Source organism: Hypomesus nipponensis, chromosome 17, assembly GCF_054491055.1.
Source record: "Hypomesus nipponensis isolate SF chromosome 17, ASM5449105v1, whole genome shotgun sequence".
Classification (NCBI taxonomy): domain Eukaryota; kingdom Metazoa; phylum Chordata; class Actinopteri; order Osmeriformes; family Osmeridae; genus Hypomesus; species Hypomesus nipponensis.
In genome coordinates, this window is record NC_140377.1 from 23567880 (window position 1) to 23590165 (window position 22286).

The following is a 22286-nucleotide window of genomic DNA, read 5'->3' on the forward strand; positions in this document are numbered from 1 at the left end:
GTTCTACTAGGCCCCGCCTCAAAGAGGTGTCCAAGTTTAAGTCCCGCCCCCTGGAGGAGTGCTTCCTGATCTGACAGAAATATGAGGAAGTTTCCTTCAAGTTCCAGGAACATTTTGATCATGATCAACTGTCAGGAAGTAATGCAGTTTTGGCATTGCAACATAATTCTTGTTCTTATTCTTTCAAGTTACAGTTTTTCTCAATTGCTAAGACACATTTCTTGAATGTGCCAAACTCTAAACACACATCTTCAACACTGTTATGGTCAAACTTGTAACTTTTGACACACAATTAAATATTGTAGTCAAAACCATAATATCGGTCGTAGAAACCAAACTTTGCATTCAAAATACACATTAAGTCCTTAAATACAATGAACATTCTGAATACCCTTTACACACTGCTGGGAGGAGACACTATTATAAGTAGGATTTCATGAACCCATAACTATAATGTGACCCTGAATTTTAGATATGTTCCACCTCATGAGTTTAACATGATGTAAATCCTAAAACTCACAAATACTGTAATTGTCCTTCTTACAGGATGTTTATTTTCTATTTGCATTATACAGCAATTGCTTTTTGAGCTCTTGTTACTGTAGTGGTCACAGTATAAATGGTAGTACTGTTAGTCAACCACAAAAATTCAGAAAACAAGGAAATAAACACAGCATTTTCACCTAGGTAACACGGCATGAGTACTGTTCATTCTGGGTCAGCATTCTGTCTCTGACCAGGGTCAAGCCAAAGATTTTCCTCAACATTACAAGCAATGTTTTCTCAAGCCAAACAGCAGGGAAAATGCTTTTGCTTGCTGGTGCTTACACATGGATAATTGGGTGTTAAGGGTGTTTAAATTGTGCTGGTTTCAGTTAACTTATCAAACAGCAGTGTTTTCTAAATTACATAATGGTGACAATTGTGTCTTAAAGTGAGAGGTGTGTTTAGACTTTTGCAAAGAAGTGTGAATGAACCTGAGTAATTGTCAAACATGATCATTTACATGATCTTTTGTTATTGTCGTAATCCATACTGTAAACCATTTTACAATACTGTAAACACTCTTATATTACATTTTATTATTCAGAAGACACTTTCGTTCAAAGAGACAAACAAATAGCATGTGTAGAAAGTAGGCCCTACAGATCAAATCAAGGATCAGAAGTTTTAAGCTCAAAAAATGCTTCTGTAGTCTTCATCCAGTCCTCGAACGTGAGGCCTTGTGCACATGTTTACACACCAGGCTCTAATGTGTAAAAACACAATGCTCTGTCTCCTTCTAAATTCTGATATGTTTTCGTAGCCGCGGGCGAGACTCTCGACAGAACACTCGACAGGCTGTAAGGGGAGAGTGTCTCTGAGGACGCAACCACGCGATGGCGCTCTGGCATCATTTACGCACGATTTTCTGAAGCTAGGACTCTCTTGAGCTTTGAGGCGACCAGAAGTGATGTCCCGCAGTGACGGCGATGCACAAAGTGTATTCCTGTAGTGCAGAGGTCTTCAACCCTGGTCCTTAGGGAGCCCTGTCCTGCACGTTTTAGATGTTTCCCTGCTCCAACACACCTGATTTAAATGAATGGGTCGTTATCAAGTTAGGCAGAAGCTTGTTAACGATCATTCATTTGAATCAGGTGTGTTGGAGCAGGGAAACATCTAGAACGTGCAGGACACGGGGGTCCCTGAGGACCAGGGTTGAAGACCTCTGCAGTAGTGGACAGAATGTGCACTAAGGAGATGGCTACTGGTTCCTACAATAACTGAAGTCCACTGACAGTCTCCTCTGTTACGTCTGTTGGTTTGTAAACAGTCAGGTGACCTGAACAGTCAGGTGACCTGAGTAAATTGTGCAATAGCAGCTTGTTGGGTCGGAACGGAATAAATGTGTATCGTGAATGAGATGCCCTTTCTTGCTGTATCCCACAAACTAAGACCTTCTCGGTTATCGAGCAGAACTATTCCAGAACACGGCTAAACACTAAGTCTACCAGTACACAGCCAGACCCTAACCTGTTACACAGTTATTACACATGTTACAGCACTGTAGCTATGTTGGTCAAATGTAGGCTACTACATCATCACTAAACACCTGGTTGAGTTATAGGGTTCTGGTAACCTTCTAATGAGGAAACAAAAGATGCGTGATTGTTCACAATTAGAGCTCTGGCAAAGGTGTAGCATTTCCAGAAATTTGGACCATTACATTTGTTTTGGTTAATCTACCTACTTCTAGCCAATCAAAAGAGATCCCTTTCTAAATAACTGAATGGAGACACCTGCGAACAGCTTTCTCATGCGACGTACAATAATATCCCAACGCATCTAAATTAGTTTACCTCGCGAATCTAAAGAATCACTCAGGTGTGTGTCATTAAATTATTCTAACATAATAAGGTATGGCTTTCGCTCTCTCTTGCTATTGTGCTAAGGTAACGTTTGAGCTACTTGTTATCTGGTTAAGCTGCTCGGAAGCGAACCCAAACAGGAAAACACGCTGCTGATTTAGAAATAAAAATAAATCTCCAAAATTATATTTATTGGAAGTTTGCCGATAGAGGTCGCTCTGCCTATCCACTCAAGGGTCTCAAGGCGTCTCCATAGCAGCCCGCCACCTCGAGCGCCCCCGGATAACTGGCTCGCTCTTGTCTGTCAAAGCAGAGCGCGCGGCAGACGGGGAACTGGACAGAGAGGTGTGGCGAAGAGGAAAACAGAGTGAGGGAGTTGATAGAGAGGACAGTCCTCTGAGGACCTTTTCACAACCTGTTTGTATTGAACTTCAGCTCAAACGCCAGAGATTAACGGAAGTGTCTCGTGCGTAAAGACAGTAGTCGACTGGGGATTCGAGTTTAGCATCCAGGACAAGTCTACAGGCTCGGCTTTTGAAGTTGTATTTTTTCATCACATAATATAAAAACAGGTTGATCCATTATTATACATGGCTGCGCTTCTGCATGTGTTTACAGATTCTCACGTGCGTGGTTGATTTAACCTAAGGGCTATGCTTTATTTTTTTAGTTTGTAAATTTGCGGGATCATTTGTGTTCAAGCCTACCTTGGGTGTGAATGCCATGCGTAAAACCGTGTATTTCCTTCTAGTGTAGCCTATTTTATTCAGTGGAGACTATTTCTGCATTTTATATTAAAAGCATGTTGAAATTGTTCAACCGTATTAACGTTTTCTTTCTACTCATCTCCACGACTCAGTGCAGCGGACACCGAGAATCCCAGGTTACCATGACGCGGAACCTACAGGTGTGGGTCACCGCGGTGGCCGCGTGCCTACTAGCTGAGGGAGTGCTCGCGGGGTATGGCATGAGCATGTTCGCTGCACAATCCTCCCTTCCGGACCCCTGCTACGACGAGAATGGAAACCCCCGGAGATGCATCCCGGATTTTGTTAACTCTGCTTTCGGTAAGGACGTGCGCGTCTCCAGCACCTGTGGAACCCCGGCCACCCGGTACTGCGTCGTGAGCGAGATGGGAGAAGAGAGAACAAGGGACTGTCACACGTGCGACAGTGAGGATCCCAAAAAGACTCACCCACCGGCGTATTTAACGGATCTTAACAACCCACACAATCTGACCTGTTGGCAATCTGAGAACTATGTTCAATACCCCCTGAACGTCACGCTCGCGCTGTCTCTTGGGAAGAAGTTTGAGGTGACCTACGTCAGTCTGCAGTTCTGCTCCCCGCGCCCGGAGTCCATGGCCATCTTCAAATCCATGGACTACGGCAAGTCATGGGTTCCGTTCCAGTTCTACTCCACCCAGTGTAAGAAGATGTACGGCCGCCAGAACAAGGCAGCCATTACCAAGGTGAATGAGCAGGAGGCTATTTGCACAGACTCACACACGGACATGTACCCTCTCACCGGCGGCCTCATCGCGTTCAGCACCCTGGACGGTAGGCCATCCGCGCACGACTTTGATAACTCCCCCGTGCTGCAAGACTGGGTCACGGCCACCGACATCAAGGTGATGTTCAGCCGGTTGCATACTTTCGGAGACGAGAATGAGGACGACTCAGAGCTGGCGCGCGATTCCTACTTCTACGCAGTGTCTGACCTGCAGGTTGGCGGACGTTGTAAATGTAACGGGCACGCCTCGAAGTGCGTGAAAGACCGGGATGGAAACTTGGTGTGTGAGTGCAAGCACAACACCGCGGGACCGGAGTGCGACAGGTGCAAGCCGTTCCATTACGACCGGCCGTGGCAGCGCGCGACGGCCAGAGAGGCCAACGAATGTGTTGGTAAGTCAACGGTGCTTTGTTTCTTCTGATTGAAATTATCGTGTAGGCCTAAATATATATTTTTGTTGTTGTTGCGTATTACATAATAGAAAACGTATCTGTTATTGTTGCAACGTAGGCTATTACTTTCATCAACAAACTGAGTCTTTTAGGCCAAAGTTAAATCCAAATTCAACGAATGCAGTCTGCTGTTTCGCGGAAATCTCTCTCTCAATATTTCGTTTTAATTATTTATAAATAGCTAAATGTCAGCTATAAATTATGTTTTATGAAATTAATGTCTTAGTCTTAGCAATTACGCTCCCTAAAATAAAATGTTTTAAAGTATTTTGTTACGAAAACCTTTCCTGCGTTGTTATGTGTATTAGGCCTATGATGCCAAATTATATCAAATATAAAACCAAAAATTAAATAGAAAATTATATTGCGATTTTAATCATCCTACTTTAACTGAGACTTCATGACAAACAGGCCGGTAGTTATATGACACAGCTCCGACCCAAAACGAGACAAATAAATGCTCCAGAATCAGATGTAAAAGGTAGAATGTTAATTCCTAAATCTTTCATGAAACAGCGAGACACAGAAAAATAAACTAAATAGACAGAAATTGTAGAAATATTTTTTTGTTCTCTAATCGAACCCTGGTGTGAACTGTAGATACTCAGTCAGACATACTCGTTTATCAGACTAAACAAAAACACAAAACGGTACCATATTGTTCCTTTTTAGTTACCTTTACTAAAAGTTGTTTTCAATTTAACCTGTTTTCAATTTAATCTGAGGACAGGCGTGACATTGACATCACTTGACTGGCGCCTGGCAAACTCAATATTGTCACAAATCTTGAGTACATTTCTCTTGACTCTACTGTATAACTGTATCTGTATGTAGCCTGTGCTATGTTCGTCTGCTAAATAGTTTTGTCTGCAAGTTTTAAAACATCGTTTTTCATGTCTGGATTCATAATGAGCTCCGATGTTGACCATTCGCGATCAGAAAGTGAACCTCTGGAAGAAGGAATTGAATTAGCTTTCTCTAAACACGCACGCACATGTAGCTACATGTATCTCGTATCTGATTGGACGGGAGATGACGGCGTTCTTATTGATTATCTTTGTCACGCAGAGAATAAGCTACTCCTCCACGTGGTGTCGAGCGAGTTCAACTGAAACTGGAGCGAAAGCTTTCCTTTCTGTGGGGGTTAGGGCCTATGGTGCTGCCACTCTGCAGAAGTGTGTATGTCTGTGTGTGTCTAGATGTGTTTGGTGTCTGTGTGTCTGTGTGCCTGTGTGTGTGTCTATGTGTGTATGAGTGTCAAGGTGTGTGTTTGTGCATGTGTATGCCTGTTTGTCTATGTGTGTGTGTGTGTGTGTGTGTGTGTGTGCTATCAACAGCAACAAACCACCCTAGAAACTGGGCTGGGTGGGGAGGGGTGCAGGGGGGAGTAGAGTAGGACAAGAGGCAGGGGGAGGAGGGAGGAGGGAAGAGGGGAGGAGGGAGGAGAAGAGGAGGGGTAGGAGAGGAGGGGTAGGAGAGAAGGGAGGAGGAGTAGGAGAGGAGGGGTAGGAGAGAAGGGAGGAGGAGAGGAGGGGTAGGAGAGGAGGGGTAGGAGAGGAGGGAGGAAGGGGGAACGGAGGAGAAGGCAAGGCCCCTGACAGCACCATGGTATATTCAACCAAATAGAACAAGTGAACAAGCTGTTTCCCTCCTCCTCCTTCTCCTCACTTGCTCCCCCTCAGCCCACACAGAACAAAAGCTTGTCACTCGTGGCGTCCATCTCATCTCATGCCGTCAGTGGGGGTCCTGGGGGGGGGGGTCCTGGGGGGGGGGCACACAGGACAGAATGAGGAAAGGAGAGAAAAGAAAAGAGAGAGAGATAGAGAGGGAAAGCGAAAGAGAGAGAGGGGAGTGAAAGGGAGAGATAGAGGGAGAGATAGAGAGGGGGAAGAAAGAGGAGGGGGGAGGGATGGAAGAAGACAGACAGAGGGGGGAAAGGGAAGAAAGAGAGGGAAGGAGAGAAGGATGACGGGAGGCAGGGAAAGAGAGGTAGGTTAAAGGACGGGAGGGAGGGGTAGGGGAGAGGATGGAGGGAGGGGTAGGGGAGAGGATGAAGGGAGGGAGGGGGCTCAGTGTCGTGGCAGCAGGGCCATTGTGGCTTTGCTGCTAATGATCGTTCTGTTTGACATTCCTCACAGCCTCTCAATTCAACACTTTAGAAACAGGAGAGAGAGGAGAAGCAGAGGAGAGATTAGAGAGTGGGAGGGAGAGAGAGTGGGGGGGAGAGAGAGTGGGGGGGAGAGAGAGTGAGAGAGAGAGAGAGAGAGAGAGAGAGAGAGAGAGAGGGAGAGAGAGGGAGTGGGGGGGAGAGAGAGTGAGAGAGAGAGAGAGAGAGAGTGGGGGGGAGAGTGGGGGGAGAGAGAGTGGGGGGGGGAGAGAGTGGGAGGGGGAGAGTGGGGGGGGGGAGTGGGGGGAGAGAGAGAGAGGGAGAGTGGGGGGGGAGGGAGAGAGAGGGAGAGAGAGTGGGGGGGGAGGGAGAGAGAGGGAGAGAGAGTGGGGGGGGAGGGAGAGAGAGGGAGAGAGAGTGGGGGGGGAGAGTGGGGGGGAGAGAGAGGGAGAGAGAGAGAGTGGGAGGGAGAGAGAGGGAGAGAGAGTGGGGGGGGAGAGTGGGGGGGAGAGAGAGGGAGAGAGAGAGAGTGGGAGGGAGAGAGAGGGAGAGAGAGTGGGGGGGGAGAGAGGGAGAGAGAAATAAAAATAGAGGGGGCGTGGAAGAAGAAAGAGACAGAAATGGTTTAATTCATTAGGAAACTTGCCTAACTGTTTTATTTTGGCAGCAAAGTATGCAGCAAACCTGCAATGACATTAGGACAACCAGTGGAACAAGGAATGTATTATGCATAACACCTTACAAAAGTTTTTCTTTGGTTTACTGAATTGACCTTTAGTAGATGAGTGCACGGGATTGACCTTTAGTAGGTGTGTGCTCGGGATTGCATCTGTGCATCTGTACATGCATGTGTGTGTGTCTGATCATTCATGGGCTGGGAAGTGTCCATATGTGCATCCCTTGGTGTTTAAGTGGGGTGGGATGTGTCCATATGTGCATCCCTTGGTGTGTAAGTGGGGTGGGATGTGTCCATATGTGCATCCCTTGGTGTGTAAGTGGGGTGGGATGTGTCCATATGTGCATCCCTTGGTGTGTAAGTGGGTTGGGATGTGTCCATATGTGCATGCCTTGGTGTGTAAGTGGGTTGGGATGTGTCCATATGTGCATACCTTGGTGTGTAAGTGTAAGGCTGAGGGTCCACCTGCCACCACCTCTCATATGCTAAAGTCTGAAGTTTCTGGACGGACTCTACTTGATGGCTCTCACACCCCCCCCATGTGTAAAGATGTGGTCTGATTGGTTGGTCTTGTGTATAAAGGGAATTGTAATGCATTGTCCTGTAAATTCTTCATCTCCTGAGACCTTTACCCCCTCAGTTCTCCCTTGTCCTACTGTCCTACTCCTTGCTCACCTCCTGCTTTCTTTCTGATTTACAATGATCATGGTAGAGTAAGTAAGATTTAAACCCTTAATTTTGTAACATGTTTGCCTTGTAATTGATTTCATTCATTTGCAATGTTATTAAATGTGTATTTCATTTTAACCTTACATTTACATTTATACATTTAGCAGACGCATTTATCCAAAGTGACTTCCAAGAGAGAGCTTTACAAAAGAGCATAGGTCACTGATCATAATAACAAGGTAGTCCCACACATTGCAAGCAGCCAAAACACTAAACAAGTGCCAAAGGGAAGAACCATGAGAGCATGCAATTATACAAGTTACAAATTAAAACAACATGGGGTCAGTTGGCTGAGCGGTTAGGGAGTCAGGCTATTAATCAAAAGGTTGTTGATTCGATTCCCGGCCGTGCCAAATTACGTTGTGTCCTTGGGCAAGGCACTTCACCCTACTTGCCTCGGGGGGAATGTCCCTGTACTTACTGTAAGTCGCTCTGGATAAGAGTGTCTGCTAAATGTAAACATGAACCCCAAAAAGTGCAAGACTGTACCTGCAGAAGAACAATCAACAGTTAAATATTTCACAGTGAGTACAGAGTTCAAGAGTTAACTTCGTTATAACTAGCCTACAAGAGCAACAAGTCTCTCAATAAGAGTCATTGTGATCCTGGAGGAAACTAACATCAGGTCCAATCAAGCATTACTAAGTGCCGTTGTACTCCCGGAAAAAGTGCGTCTTGAGCCTTTTCTTGAAGGTGGGGAGACAGTCAGTGTCCCTGATGGAGGTGGGGAGACAGTCAGTGTCCCTGATGGAGGTGGGGAGACAGTCAGTGTCCCTGATGGAGGTGGGGAGACAGTCAGTGTCCCTGATGGAGGTGGGGAGACAGTCAGTGTCCCTGATGGAGGTGGGGAGACAGTCAGTGTCCCTGATGGAGGTGGGGAGACAGTCAGTGTCCCTGATGGAGGTGGGGAGACAGTCAGTGTCCCTGATGGAGACAGTCAGTGTCCCTGATGGAGGTGGGGAGACAGTCAGTGTCCCTGATGGAGGTGGGGAGACAGTCAGTGTCCCTGATGGAGGTGGGGAGACAGTCAGTGTCCCTGATGGAGGTGGGGAGACAGTCAGTGTCCCTGATGGAGGTGGGGAGACAGTCAGTGTCCCTGATGGAGGTGGGGAGCTGGTTCCATTGGGAGGCCAGGCAAGAGAAGAGCGGTGTGAAGTGTGTTTGGACCGGGCGGTTTTACTTTGACCATTCTTGCTCTGATTTAACCCATAGAGTCAAATAACTGTAGTTCTATTGGTCTTGGTATTATTTGGTTCATGTTAATCCAAGCTGAAGCCCAATATTCAAATGGGGGAGCAGGTGGTTCTGACAGGCGCTCAGCGGAAACCGTCGAGGAGAAAACGACACGTCCGTCAGAAATCTACGACTAAGAGCGGCTCTTCTGAGATTGCATCATCTGATATGCCTTGTAACTCTGCCGTTGCTGCAGAGCTGCACTCTGCCAGCAGATCGCCTGAAGTCGGTGGCAAACAGTTTGCTTTGAAATGTGACTCGCAGTCAACAATGAATGATTCTAAAGACACAGAGAGTTCCGTACACAGTTCAGTTTCCCATCTCCTTTAAACCATCGTTTTGGTTATTTGGTTATTATATTTAACTCCCTATATGTGTGTTGCTGTGTGTGTGTGCGTTGGTGTGTGTGTCCAAATGTGCTTGTCTTGGTGTGTGTTTGCATATGTGGGCATGCGTGTGTTGGTGTGTGTTGGTGTGTGTGTTTGAATCTTACCTGGGGCAGTGGGAGCAGTGCCACAGCATAATTCATTTATGATGCATGTGTAATATGTGTGTGCGTGCATGTGTAATATGTGTGTGTGCATGTGTAATATGTGTGTGTGTGAGAGAGCACTGCACAGGGGGGGTAGGTCACTAACCAGGACAGTTTAACATCAGCACCTTGGTCACTAACCCGGTCACTTACCAGGACAGGTTAGGTTTAGGGTTAGGGTTGGAGCTCCCTGGCACATTGAGTGATGTCTCAAGACTATTGAAAGAATGTCTTTGGAGCATTTCTATAACATCTTTAGAATATTGCTGAAACCTCTAGAACGTCTCTAGAACTCAGTAGTGGAGCCGCTGGGGTGTGAGGGATCAGCAGATCCTCTGCTGCAGATCCTCTGCTGCAGATCCTCTGCTGCAGATCCTCTGCTGCAGATCCTCTGCTGCAGATCCTCTGCTGCAGATCCTCTGCTGCAGATCCTCTGCTGCAGATCCTCTGCTGCAGATCCTCTGCTGCAGATCCTCTGCTGCAGATCCTCTGCTGCAGATCCTCTGCTGCAGATCCTCTGCTGCAGATCCTCTGCTGCAGATCCTCTGCTGCAGATCCTCTGCTGCAGATCCTCTGCTGCAGATCCTCTGCTGCAGATCCTCTGCTGCAGATCCTCTGCTGCAGATCCTCTGCTGCAGATCCTCTGCTGCAGATCCTCTGCTGCAGATCCTCTGCTGCAGATCCTCTGCTGCAGATCCTCTGCTGCAGATCCTCTGCTGCAGATCCTCTGCTGCAGATCCTCTGCTGCAGATCCTCTGCTGCAGATCCTCTGCTGCAGATCCTCTGCTGCAGATCCTCTGCTGCAGATCCTCTGCTGCAGATCCTCTGCTGCAGATCCTCTGCTGCAGATCCTCCTGGGCCATGCTGCTGGGTGGGGCCATGCTGCTGGGGGAGTCTGGTCCATGCTACCTGCTACACAGGTACACACACACAGGTACACACACAGGTACACACACACAGGTACACACACGCTCACCTTGAGTAGTGTGTCATGTAAGCATGTTAGACAAAGTGAGTTTTGGTCAGTTACTCCAGGGATGTGTTTGCATGTTTACTGTGGGGGTGTGGATGCGTGTGGGGGGGTGTTGGTGTAAACTGTAGATCATGATGTTAGCATGTTTGTATGTTGGTGTAGAGCATGATGTTAGTGTGTTGATGTAAATCATGATGTTAACATGTTGGTGTGTTGGTATAGACTGTAGAGCATGATGTTATCATGTTGGTGTGTTGGTATAGACTGTAGAGCATGATGTTATCATGTTGGTGTGTTGGTATAGACTGTAGAGCATAATGTTAGCATGTTGGTGTGTTGGTATAGACAGTAGAGCATGATGTTAGCATGTTGGTGGGTTGGTATAGACTGTAGAGCATGATGTTAGCATGTTGGTGTGTTGGTATAGACTGTAGAGCATGATGTTATCATGTTGGTGTGTTGGTATAGACTGTAGAGCATAATGTTAGCATGTTGGTGTGTTGGTATAGACTGTAGAGCATGATGTTAGCATGTTGGTGGGTTGGTATAGACTGTAGAGCATGATGTTAGCATGTTGGTGTGTTGGTATAGACTGTAGAGCATGATGTTAGCATGTTGGTGTGTTGGTATAGACTGTAGAGCATGATGTTAGCATGTTGGTGTGTTGGTATAGACTGTAGAGCATGATGTTAGCATGTTGGTGTGTTGGTATAGACTGTAGAGCATGATGTTAGCATGTTGGTGTGTTGGTATAGACTGTAGAGCATGATGGTGTGGAGGTGTAGACCAGGGGTGGGCAATTAATTTTCCTGAAGGGCATGGCCGGCGCTAGGGAGGGGCTAGCAGGTGCTTCAGCACCCCCCAAAAAGACCAAAGCACCCCGATAGCACCCCCAAAAATATTGCTCATTTATTAATAGCATTTATATATAATAAATAATTGCGCAGCTCACCCCGTGAATGATCTGGCATCCCCTCAGCACCTGCATTCAAAATTCTTTGGCGCCGCCCCTGCCGAAAGACCACATAAGTAATTAGGGCCAATGTGGCTGGCTGAGCCAATAGGCTGAACTTAATTCTTAATTTTGAGCTGCTACTGGTAATACATGTTACAAAAAACTATGAACATTTTTCAAACGTTTTTTACATACCATACAGACCTTCACAAAAATACATCAGATGTAAGTTAAAGACCAGCAATTAATTAACTTTATACAAAAGCAATAAGTGCTTTTGATGTTTTCCAGTTCAGTTCAGTTTTTCTTCCTCAGTGAGACTAATCCAGTCTGGCTCTGGCTTGAACAAGCACATTGAAGTCTGCTTGAATGTGTGAGGTAGATACAGCTGACAGGTGGTCATCTGGGTCTGCAGCTTCACTAACACACCATCAGCAGCCTGCACTCACTCTGCATCAGCCCAGTTCTTGTATTTGTCCGCATATTTAGTCCCGTAGTGTCAATTCAAATTGTAATCCTTCAACACAGCGACCTGTTCTCCACAAACTAAGCACACAGCTTTGCCATTGACTCGACGTGGGCCGGGTGTGGGCCGCAGGCAATACAATGCCCAGGTCTGCATGATGTTAGCACGTTGGGGTGTTGACATAGAGCATGATGTTAGCACGTTGGGGTGTTGACATAGAGCATGATGTTAGCACGTTGGGGTGTTGACATAGAGCATGATGTTAGCACGTTGGGGTGTTGACATAGAGCATGATGTTAGCACTTTGGGGTGTTGACATAGAGCATGATGTTAGCACTTTGGGGTGTTGACATAGAGCATGATGTTAGCACTTTGGGGTGTTGACATAGAGCATGATGTTAGCACTTTGGGGTGTTGACATAGAGCATGATGTTAGCACTTTGGGGTGTTGACATAGAGCATGATGTTAGCACTTTGGGGTGTTGACATAGAGCATGATTTTAGCAAGTTGGGGTGTTGACATAGAGCATGATGTTAGCATGTTTTTGTGTTACTGTAGTGCATGATGTTAGCATGTTGCGTGTTAGTGTAGAGCATGATGTAAGCATGTTGACATATTGACATAGAGCATGATGTTAGCACGTTGACATAGAGCATGATGTTAGCATGTTGGTGTACAGCGTGATGTTAGCATGTTTTTGTGTGACTGTAGTGCACGATGTTAGCATGTTAGCGTGTTAGTGTAGAGCATGGGCACACACACATTCTTATCATTCCAATGTATAAACACACGCCATGTTGGTTTTGGTTTATGTCAGACTGACTGTAGTGTGTTTATGTCTAGGGAGTGTGTGTGTCTGTGGTAGCGTGTGTGTCTGTTTGGGGTGTGTGTGTGTTTGTCTGGGGTAGTTTGTGGGTGTCTGGGGTGTGTGTGCGTCTGCATGCGTGTGTGTGTGTGATTGTTGGTATGTGAGTGTGTGTAGTTGTCTGTTTGTGAATGTGTGTGTGTGTCTGCATGTATGTTATTGTGTGTGAGAAAGATAGTGTGGGGGTGTGCCCAACCCAGAGACAGGTGTGGGGGTGGCTGGTGGTTCCAGGGCCCCCCCAGAGACAGGTGTGGGGGTGGCTGGTGGTTCCAGGGCCCCCCCTAGACAGGTGTGGGGGTGGCTGGTGGTTCCAGGGCCCCCCTAGTAAGACGAGCAGATAACCGGAACCCTTCCATCCCTCCGATCTCTCTGCTCCACCGTGGGGCTTGGGTTTTGTGTCAAACTCGAGGGAGCTTAAATGGTGTAGGCCTATTGAAATGAGTCTACGCTGCTTTACAGCGTGCCTTGACCATAAACAACATCTCTCACAATGCACTTCGATTACAACAAAGTGACGACATCCCGCCTCTAGAAAGCAGTGTATATACACATCAGTGTTTAACGCAAAGTTCCAAGTTTAACTGTGGGTGAAGGTGAGCATGGTTTGAATGACAGCACAATTTGGAGTCAGAAATGATAAAGACATCACCTTCACTGGACAAGGTTTTACCAATTGGAAAACGGCATTGTTTATTTTACATAAAGCTCAAAAAGCTATTTTGCGCTCAAATGAAGGCCAAAAAAGTTTGCACGCGCGCTGTGCACACTCGCATTAACTGTGGAAGTCCCTATCTAGCATCACATCAGACACAGAATACGTCCTAGGTTTGGGCAAATCCACAAATGTTTACAACTAAGGGTGCTCCGATAGATCGGTCGCCGATCGTTATTGGCCAAATATCATTTTAAATACTCAGAGCGGTAGTCACTATAAAGGCCGATCAAAAGAGCAGATTTTTTTTCTGTGCACTTTATTGCCCATGGTTCTTTATCTCCTACCTAGAGAAAAAAATGTGAAACAATATTTTGACTATGGCCTTTTATGTTACGGATTTATAGTCTAAAGATAAAATGTATAAAGACTTTTTAAGGTTTATTCTGCTTTTGTAATTTATTATTCGGCAGGAAGTTACATTTGATTATTTTCAATTTATTTTCAATAACCCAGCATATTGTGCTATGGTTTATGTTGCGTCTCTAAAAAGTATAGAAAAGTGGAGCAGAAAAGTGTTAAACATGTTTCCTGCCACTAAATACACAGTTGTTGTTTATTCTTAATATTTTATCATCTATTATTTTCTATACTTAATATACATTGTTGTTAAGAACAGTTAAAGAGATAAAAATAAAGATACTGCTTCTAGCGATCGGTAATTGGTGTTCGAACCCCAAAATCCTGATTGGAGCATCCCTATTTACATTGTCTGGCTCCGCGCCTGATTAACACTCGGATTGATAAGCAGTCTCAAAAATGGGATCGATATAAAAAATTATACGATCCCTTTCCATAATCATGATACCCCCCAGAAATTTTCACTGCACCCCCAGTCAAAGTAGGCTGCATCTGGCCCTGCATGCCCAGACACCCATGGTTTAGATATTCGACAATCTGACCTCTCCTCCTCTCCGCCTCCACCAGCAGTATGTGTGTGTGTGTGTGTGAACTGTGTATGTGTGTGTGTGTGTGTATGCATGTGTGTGCGTGTATGTAAGTGTGTGTGTGTATGTAAGTGTGTGTGCGTATTCTTGAGGCGCGTGGGAATGGAAGTTTCTACTGTGACATTACAAGAGGTCAAAGTTCAACTGCATCAGAAGGTCCAGGAGGGGAGGGCAGGTGAGGAGGGAGAGAGAAGGGAGGGGAGGGCAGGTGAGGAGGGAGAGAGGAGGAAGGGTAGGGCAGGTGAGGAGGGAGGGGAGGGCAGGTGAGGAGGGAGAGAGAAGGGAGGGGAGGGCAGGTGAGGAGGGAGAGAGGAGGAAGGGTAGGGCAGGTGAGGAGGGAGGGGAGGGCAGGTGAGGAGGGAGGGGGGAGGAAGGGGAGGGCAGATGAGGACGAAGGGGAGGGCAGGTGAGGAGGGAGAGAGGAGGGAGGGCAGGTGAGGAGGGAGAGAGGAGGGAGGGTAGGGCAGGTGAGGAGGGAGAGAGGAGGGAGGGTAGGGCAGGTGAGGAGGGAGAGAGGAGGGACGGTAGGGCAGGTGAGAAGGGAGGGGAGGGCAGGTGAGGAGGGAGGGAGGAGGGAGGGGAGAGCAGGTGAGGAGGGAGGGGAGGGCAGGAGAGGAGGGAGGGGAGGGCAGGTGAGGAGGGAGGGGAGGGCAGGTGAGGAGGGAGGGGAGGGTAGGTGAGGAGGGAGAGAGGAGGGAGAGGGGAGGGAGGGGAGGAGGGAGAGAGGAGGGAGGGCAGGTGAGGAGGGAGGGGAGGGCAGATGAAGAGGGGAAAGGAGGGAGGGGAGGGCAGGAGAGGAGGGAGAGGGGAGGGAGGGGAGGGCAGGTGCGGAGGGAGGGGAGGGTAGGTGAGGAGGGAGAGAGGAGGGAGAGGGGAGGGAGGGGAGGTGAGGAGGGAGGGGAGGGCAGATGAGGAGGGGGAAAGGAGGGAGGGGAGGGCAGGTGAGGAGGGAGAGGGGAGGGAGGGGAGGGCAGGTGAGGATGGAGGGGAGGGCAGGTGAGGAGGGAGGGGAGGGCAGATGAGGATGGAGGGGAGGGAGTGGAGGGCAGGAGAGGAGGGAAGGGAGGGCAGATGGAGGTTGTGGGTGTAGCTCAGTGGGAGGCCATTGGACCACAGATCAAGATATTGCAGGTTGAAATGACCCTGGATAAAACAGATTAAGAGATTGCAGGTTGAAATGACCCTGGATAAAACAGATCAAGAGATTGCAGGTTGAAATGACCCCTGCTAAATGAACACATTATTGTTATATTGGAGGAGGGCGTGGTTTGTGATGACAGACATGAACCTCACCTTCCCCCATCTCCTCCCCCCTTCGTCCTCCACCTGTCTCCCTCCCCCCTTTCCCTTCCTAATCTTGTCCCCTCTCTCCCCTCTCTCCCTTCCTCCCCTCTTTCTCCCCTCCTCCCCTAACCCTAACCCTCTCTCCCCTCCTCCCCTCTTTCTCCCCTCTTTCTCCCCTAAGCCTAATTCTAACCCTCCCCCTTTCCCTTCCTAATCTTGTCCCCTCTCTCCCCTCCTCTCCTCTTTCTCCCCTCCCCTCCTCCCCTAACCCTAACCCTCTCTCCCCTCCTCCCCTCTTTCTCCCCTCCTCCCCTAACCCTAACCCTCTCTCCCCTCCTCTCCTCTTTCTCCCCTACCCTCCTCCCCTAACCCTAACCCTCTCTCCCCTCCTCCCCTCTTTCTCCCCTCCTCCCCTAACCCTAACCCTTAACCCTCTCTCCCCTCTGTCTCCCCTCCTTCCCTAACCCTAACCTTAACCCTCTCTTCCCTCTCTCCCCCCAGCCTGCCACTGTAACCTCCATGCCCGCCGATGTCGGTTCAACATGGAGCTGTTTAAACTGTCCGGGCGGCGCAGTGGAGGGGTGTGTCTGAACTGTCGTCACAACACGGCTGGGCGGCACTGCCACTACTGCAGGGAAGGTTTCTACAGAGACCTGACCAAGGCTATCTCCCACAGGAGGGCCTGCAAAGGTACACACACACTGCTAGCATACGTTTGAGCAAATACTCTTGGTCCTGGTCCTGGTCATGGTCCTCGTTATGGTGCTAGTTCTGATTTTGACCAGATTGATTGTGACCATTTTCCCCCAGCATGTGACTGCCACCCGGTGGGGGCTGCAGGGAAGACGTGTAACCAGACGACCGGCCAGTGTCCCTGCAAGGACGGGGTGACGGGCATCACCTGTAACCGCTGTGCTAAAGGCTACCAGCAGAGCCGCTCTCCTATCGCCCCCTGCATCAGTAGGTACCTCCCCCTCCTCTCCTCTTCCCCATTCTCCTCCTCCTCCCCCTCCTCCACCTTAGTGTAGCACTAGCAGGCAGGCAGGAACCGATAAGATTACACTCTGGGATGTGTTAGCATAGCATAGCAAAGCGACTAGCAGGCTAACAGTGCTGGCAGGAAGAGATAAGATTACACAGACAACTGCTGCTGTCCTCACAAGAGCGATGTACAGCGCTGAACTACCTCAGCATGTAACATCTCTGATAAAGGCTTGTTTGAAGACTGAGGTCTGGAAACCATAGCAACAAGTCTGGCTTGCAACTAAGATGAAACAGACCTGGGAACATTTACATTTGTTATAATTCATGAACACAATAGAAAAGGCAAAGGGACAGAGAAGACCATCTCAATATCTTCATATTAAATCTGATTTACCCCAGCCCTGACACAAACACTCTTTATCTCTCTCCCTTCAAATCAAATCCAATTTAATTTGTATAGCCCTTTATACTAACAATGTCACAAAGGGCTTCAACTATGCCCATACCCTCAAGGAAGCCAAGCAAAAACTCCCAGAAAAACTCAAGTGCTCCACTCCTGCAGAGATGGTGGTGACAGAGAGCTGCAGAGCAGAGGCTAAACACAGTCATGTATCGAGTAGAGTAGAGATAAAACAAAACATTGGCAAATAGATGAACTACAGATGTACAGTTGTAATGATATACCAGATGGGGTTGGATCCAAGTGCAGAGCACAGATTTATTAGAAGGGTCGGACAGGCAAGGTTCGGTACACGGCAGACAGGGCAATATAGGAGATCCAAAAACGGGGTTCGAAAACTAAGGTCAGCAACAGTAGAAGTATACTCAACAAGGCTCGGACTGAACTGCAAAACAAGATCAAGACTTCGCATCGGACAATCCACAAACAGACACTTAAATACTAAATCTAAATAAGACACAGGTGTAGCCGATTGTCCTAATACTCCGGGGATGCCGAGCGTGGCAGCTGCGGAAGGCTCTGGCGTTACAACAGTACCAGTCAAAAGTTTGGACACATTTTCCCATTCTGGAACTATATTTCCCCCCCTCTCTCTTGATAGCGTGTATGTGTCTGTATCTACTGATGAAGTAGGTTGATGGGGGGGATCAGGGTGTCTTGTAGGGGCATGTGGACTGTGGTGGGGCATGTGGACTGTGGAGGGGCGTGTGGACTGAGGTGTGGAGTTTGTGTGGGGTGGGGTTGTGTTTTTTTAGCACAAAAACATTTTAGAAGTGAGTGTCTCAGTAAAGAGTATCAAAAGTTAAAAGTCTCTCTCCCCGTCTCTCTCCCCTCTCCCCTGTCTTTCCCTTCCTCTATATCTCTCTCCCTTCTCCCTCACTCCCCCCCTCTCATCTGTCTCCTCCAGAGATCCCAGTGGTGTCTCCTACATCTACCTACTCCAGCTCAGAGGAGACTTCAGGTTAGACTTGCTGATGCCCTGAACACCACACCAGCTCTCTAGGAGCAAAGTCTTCACCTCTACTCTCTTTCTCTCTCTCTCTCTTCATCTCTCTTCTCTTTCTCCCTCTGTCTCTCCTCCCCTCTCCTCTCTCCCTCTCTGTCTCCTCACCTCTCCTCTACCTCTTTCTCTCTCTTCTCTCCCCGCCCATACTCTTCTCACCTCTCCTCTCTTTCTCTCTTTCTCTCTCTCTCTATTCACCTCTCCTCTCTTCCTCCCTCTGTCTTTCCTCTCTCTCTCTTTCTTTCTTTCTTTCTTTCTCTCCTGTCCTCACCCTCATCCCTCCCAACCCAACCATCTTTTTTGGGTGGGAGTGGGCCGTTTTTTCTTACTCTGTTGTTACTAGGGCAACCTCATTCATGGGGAGCATAAAGGCAGATAAAGGGGGAGACTGCAGCGGGGGGGGGGTGGAGACTGGAGGGAGGACTGTATGTGTGAGTTTTAACCTCTCCTGTTTGCCTCTCCTCTCTCATTTCCTCTCATCTCTTCATATCTCCTCTCCTCCCATATCCTCCTCTTTGTCTTCCTCAGACTGTGAGTCTCATTGCAAGGCATCGAAGAGCAAACTGAAGATCAACATGAAGAAGTATTGCAAGAAAGATTATGGTGAGTAATGGTATGTTGGGGTTAGTGTTAGAAGAAAGGACAGTAGAGGGGAGGAGATGAGGAGAGGAGAGAGAAGGAGAAGGGAGGAGAAAAAAAGGGGGAAGGTAAGGAGAGGAGAAGAAGATGGGAGAGGAGAGATAATGGAGTGAAGAGATATACATTTTGTTGTAACCATGGAGATGAGCGGGTTAGGGTTGAGTCCCCCTCTTCTCCCTCTTCCCAGTCCCCTGCTCTCACCTCCCAGTCCCTCCCACTCCTCCCCTCACCTTCCCCATATCCCCTTTTTCCCTTTCTCCCATCACCTCCCTCACCTCCCCCTCACCTCCCAGTCCCTCCCCCTCCTCCCCCTCTTCCCTTCCCCCCTAGCCTGCCCCTCCCTGCCGCACAGGCATACGCACCAAGTGCACCCCAGGGAGTCATTCAGTCAGCCAAGGCTTCAGAGGAGCAATGAGGCGCGCACTAATTAGATTACAGCTTGGCCTTGTTGGGGCGGAGCACAGGGCAACAGGCACATTGCCTCCCAGCAGGACACCTGGCACACACCATGATGGCACTACCCTCCCCCCCCCCCTCTTCCTCTTTCTCTCCCTCCCTCCATCCCCATCTCTCACTCACTTCCTCCCTATTTTCTTATTTTCTCTCTCTGTCTCGCTATTGCCCTCTTTCCTTCTCTCTCACTCCATCTGCAACAGCAGAGTATATTGAAGGGGATTTGACCCCAGTAGTGTTAGGGTTAAGGAAGGATATGACCCCAAAGTGAGAAAGCGAGACAGAGAAAGAGAGAGAGGAGAGAAAGAGTGGGAGAGAGACAGAAAGAGAGAGAGAGGGAGATGAGGGAAAGAGAGGGAGAGAAACAGAAAGAGAGGGAGGGAGAGGGAGAGGGAGAGGGAGAGAGAGAGAGAGAGAGAGAGAGAGAGAGAGAGAGAGAGAGAGTCAGGGAGGGAGGGAGGGAGGGAGGGAGGGAGGGAGGGAGGGAGGGAGGGAGGGAGGGAGGGAGGGAGGGAGGGAGGGAGGGAGGGAGGGAGGGAGGGAGGGAGGGAGGGGAGAGATAGATAGATAGAGAGAGACAGAGAGAGAGAGGGAGGGAGCGAGAGAGAAACAGAGAGAGAGAGAGAGAGAGAGAGGTGGATTCTCACGCTGCAGCTCCATTATTCTCAAACCTTCTGTGTGTCTGGGAAGACAAACAGTGGCCCCTTCTACACACAAACACACACAAACACACACTCCCATACACACACACACATACACACTCACACACAGACACTCACATACACTGTGTGCATATATACACACATGTACATGCACATACACACAAATCTAGACATCTAATGATGTCCTCTGGATCACCACCACTGAGCTGATGATCTGATTTAAAGAAACAAACAAACCTAATCATACTCTAAAGTACTTGTTAGTGTGTGTGTGTGTGTGTGTGTGTGTGTGTGTGTGTATTAATGTCATTGTCTGTGGGTGCGTGTATCTCTGTGTGTGAGTCTACGTATGTGTGTGTGTGGGGGGTGCATGCACCTTGAGAGCATTTCACACCCTCCACACACTCTCTTCCAAATTGGGTCAATTCACACAATTGTAAGTGGGAACTATTGAGGTGGGTGCTTTCACCCCCTGGAACATTCCAGAACAAACCTCTTCACCTCAAGCACACATAAGATCTCCCAGTCAGTCTGTCTCCCTCTCCTCCTTCTCTCTCTCTCATCCTGTTCTCTTTTGTTAACCCCTCCCTCTTTCCTTTCCTGGGGGTGTTGTGTGGGGCTGTATCAGTGGAGATAAACATTTACTGTTATCCCCTCCAGCGGTGCAGGTGAGCGTACTGCAAGGCGACCGGGCGGGAGAGTGGTGGAAGTTCTCTGTCAATGTGCTCTCCGTCTACAAGCACGGCGAGCAGCGTATCCGGCGCGGGGAGCAGCTGCTGTGGGTGCATGCCCGCGATCTGAGCTGCCGCTGCCCCAAGGTGAAGCCAGGCAGGAAGTATCTGATCCTGGGCTCCGACAAGGACCAGGCGCCTGGCAGGGACCAGGCCCCCAGCCACGCCGGCCTGGTGGCGGAGAAGGGAGGGGTGCTAATCCCCTGGAAGGAGCTCTGGGGACGAAGACTCAGGAAGTTTCAACAGAGGGATAAGAGGGGGAAGTGTTAAGAGGAGGGGAGGAGGAAAGGGGGAGGGAAGGAGGAGAGGGGGAGGACAGAGGTGGGGAAGGATGGGGGAAAAAGGGGTGAGGAGAAGAGGAGGTAGGAAGTGAGGTAGAAGATGGGAAAGAGAGAGGGAGGAAGGGGGAGGAGGAGGGGGTGGGACAGGGTTCGGTTTAATTAAGAGAGAGTGGAAAACAGAGGAAAAAGAGTAGAGATGAAGAGAGGAGGAGGAAAGAGAGAAGGACTGAATATTTCTGCTTTGAGTGGAAGCAACAGCAGAACAGTATTTTTAGGAACATTTGTGAAGGAGCCCATTTTATAGTTATTTTCTTGTGATTTTTGTTGTTCAACGTTTTTATCAAATTGCAGTTTGCACCGAATATTTGCCAGATGGCCTGAGACAGGTCATTCACATTCTAATTTAGCTTCTTAGTAGTTAACGTCTACCAGCTAATTTAAATGAGTGGTTCATTGTTAGCTGTGAGGTGGTGCTGTCTTGTTTATTTACATTTAGATATTTAGCAGACGCTCTTATCCAGAACGACTTACAGTAAGTACAGGGACATTGCCCCGAGGCAAGTAGGGTGAAGTGCCTTGCCCAGGGACACAACGTCATTTGGCACGGTCGGGAATTGTTCCGGCAACCTTCTGATTACTAGCCCGATTCCCTAACCGCTAGGCCACCTAACTCCCTGTGTCACAGTGAACTTGGTAAAAAAATATCAAGGTGGAGGCAGTGACATCACAACACAGAAGTTCGGATTTCATGGGATCAGGGGCACCTTGTTACCAATAGCAACAGAAATCCAACTTAGCTTAAAGCTAATAGTAGCTAACTGTCACTCCTGAAAGCAAACAAAATATGCGAACAATCTTAAAACCAAGTGTAACGGAGTGAGAACCATTAAACTCACTCCTCAGGTATGTAAGAGGCCACCCGCGTCAAAAAAGGGCTAGCTTTTCCTTGGCATAGTTGGTAGTGGTCGCGCTTGGCAAGTCGGAGGCCGAGCGTTCGTATCCCGTGAGCGGCGAACTACCTTGTCAGACGGAGTGTGGCTACGGCTCTTACAGACCCGTCACACAAGTTTTCAAACAATTAGTTAAAACAATCTCTTTAATCCATTGACATTCTACATAAAACAATGTATAAGTACATCCATCTAGAGGCCAAATTTAGCTCTCCATTACCATCCACAGTAGGATACTATATCCAATCCCATTACCATCCGCCGCATTGTATGAGTTAGCTAAAACTGGTGGGGGGGGTGGAAGGGGTCTGGGGGGGGTGGAGGGGGTAGA

The 22286-nt window shown here is 48.3% G+C and overlaps 1 protein-coding gene across 1 annotated transcript; it reads left to right on the plus strand.

Annotated features, from left to right (window-relative positions):
* The first annotated feature begins 3237 nt into the window (after window positions 1-3237).
* Window positions 3238-20994, plus strand: ntn1b (netrin 1b). The gene is made up of 6 exons (XM_084677147.1): window positions 3238-4252; window positions 16294-16482; window positions 16603-16752; window positions 18144-18197; window positions 18768-18842; window positions 20654-20994. The coding sequence occupies exons 1-6, from the start codon at window positions 3238-3240 to the stop codon at window positions 20992-20994; spliced, it is 1824 nt and encodes a 607-aa protein (XP_084533273.1).
* Window positions 20995-22286: the final 1292 nt, after the last annotated feature.

What these genes read in the sequence shown, in the direction of transcription:
- ntn1b (XM_084677147.1), top strand. Translation starts at nt 3,238, where the DNA reads ATGACGCGGAACCTACAGGTGTGGGTCACCGCGGTGGCCGCGTGCCTA. An exon ending in TCCTATCGCCCCCTGCATCA is followed by an intron (nt 16,753 to 18,143) that starts GTAGGTACCTCC and finishes TGTCTCCTCCAG; the next exon opens with AGATCCCAGTGGTGTCTCCT. An exon ending in GTATTGCAAGAAAGATTATG is followed by an intron (nt 18,843 to 20,653) that starts GTGAGTAATGGT and finishes TATCCCCTCCAG; the next exon opens with CGGTGCAGGTGAGCGTACTG.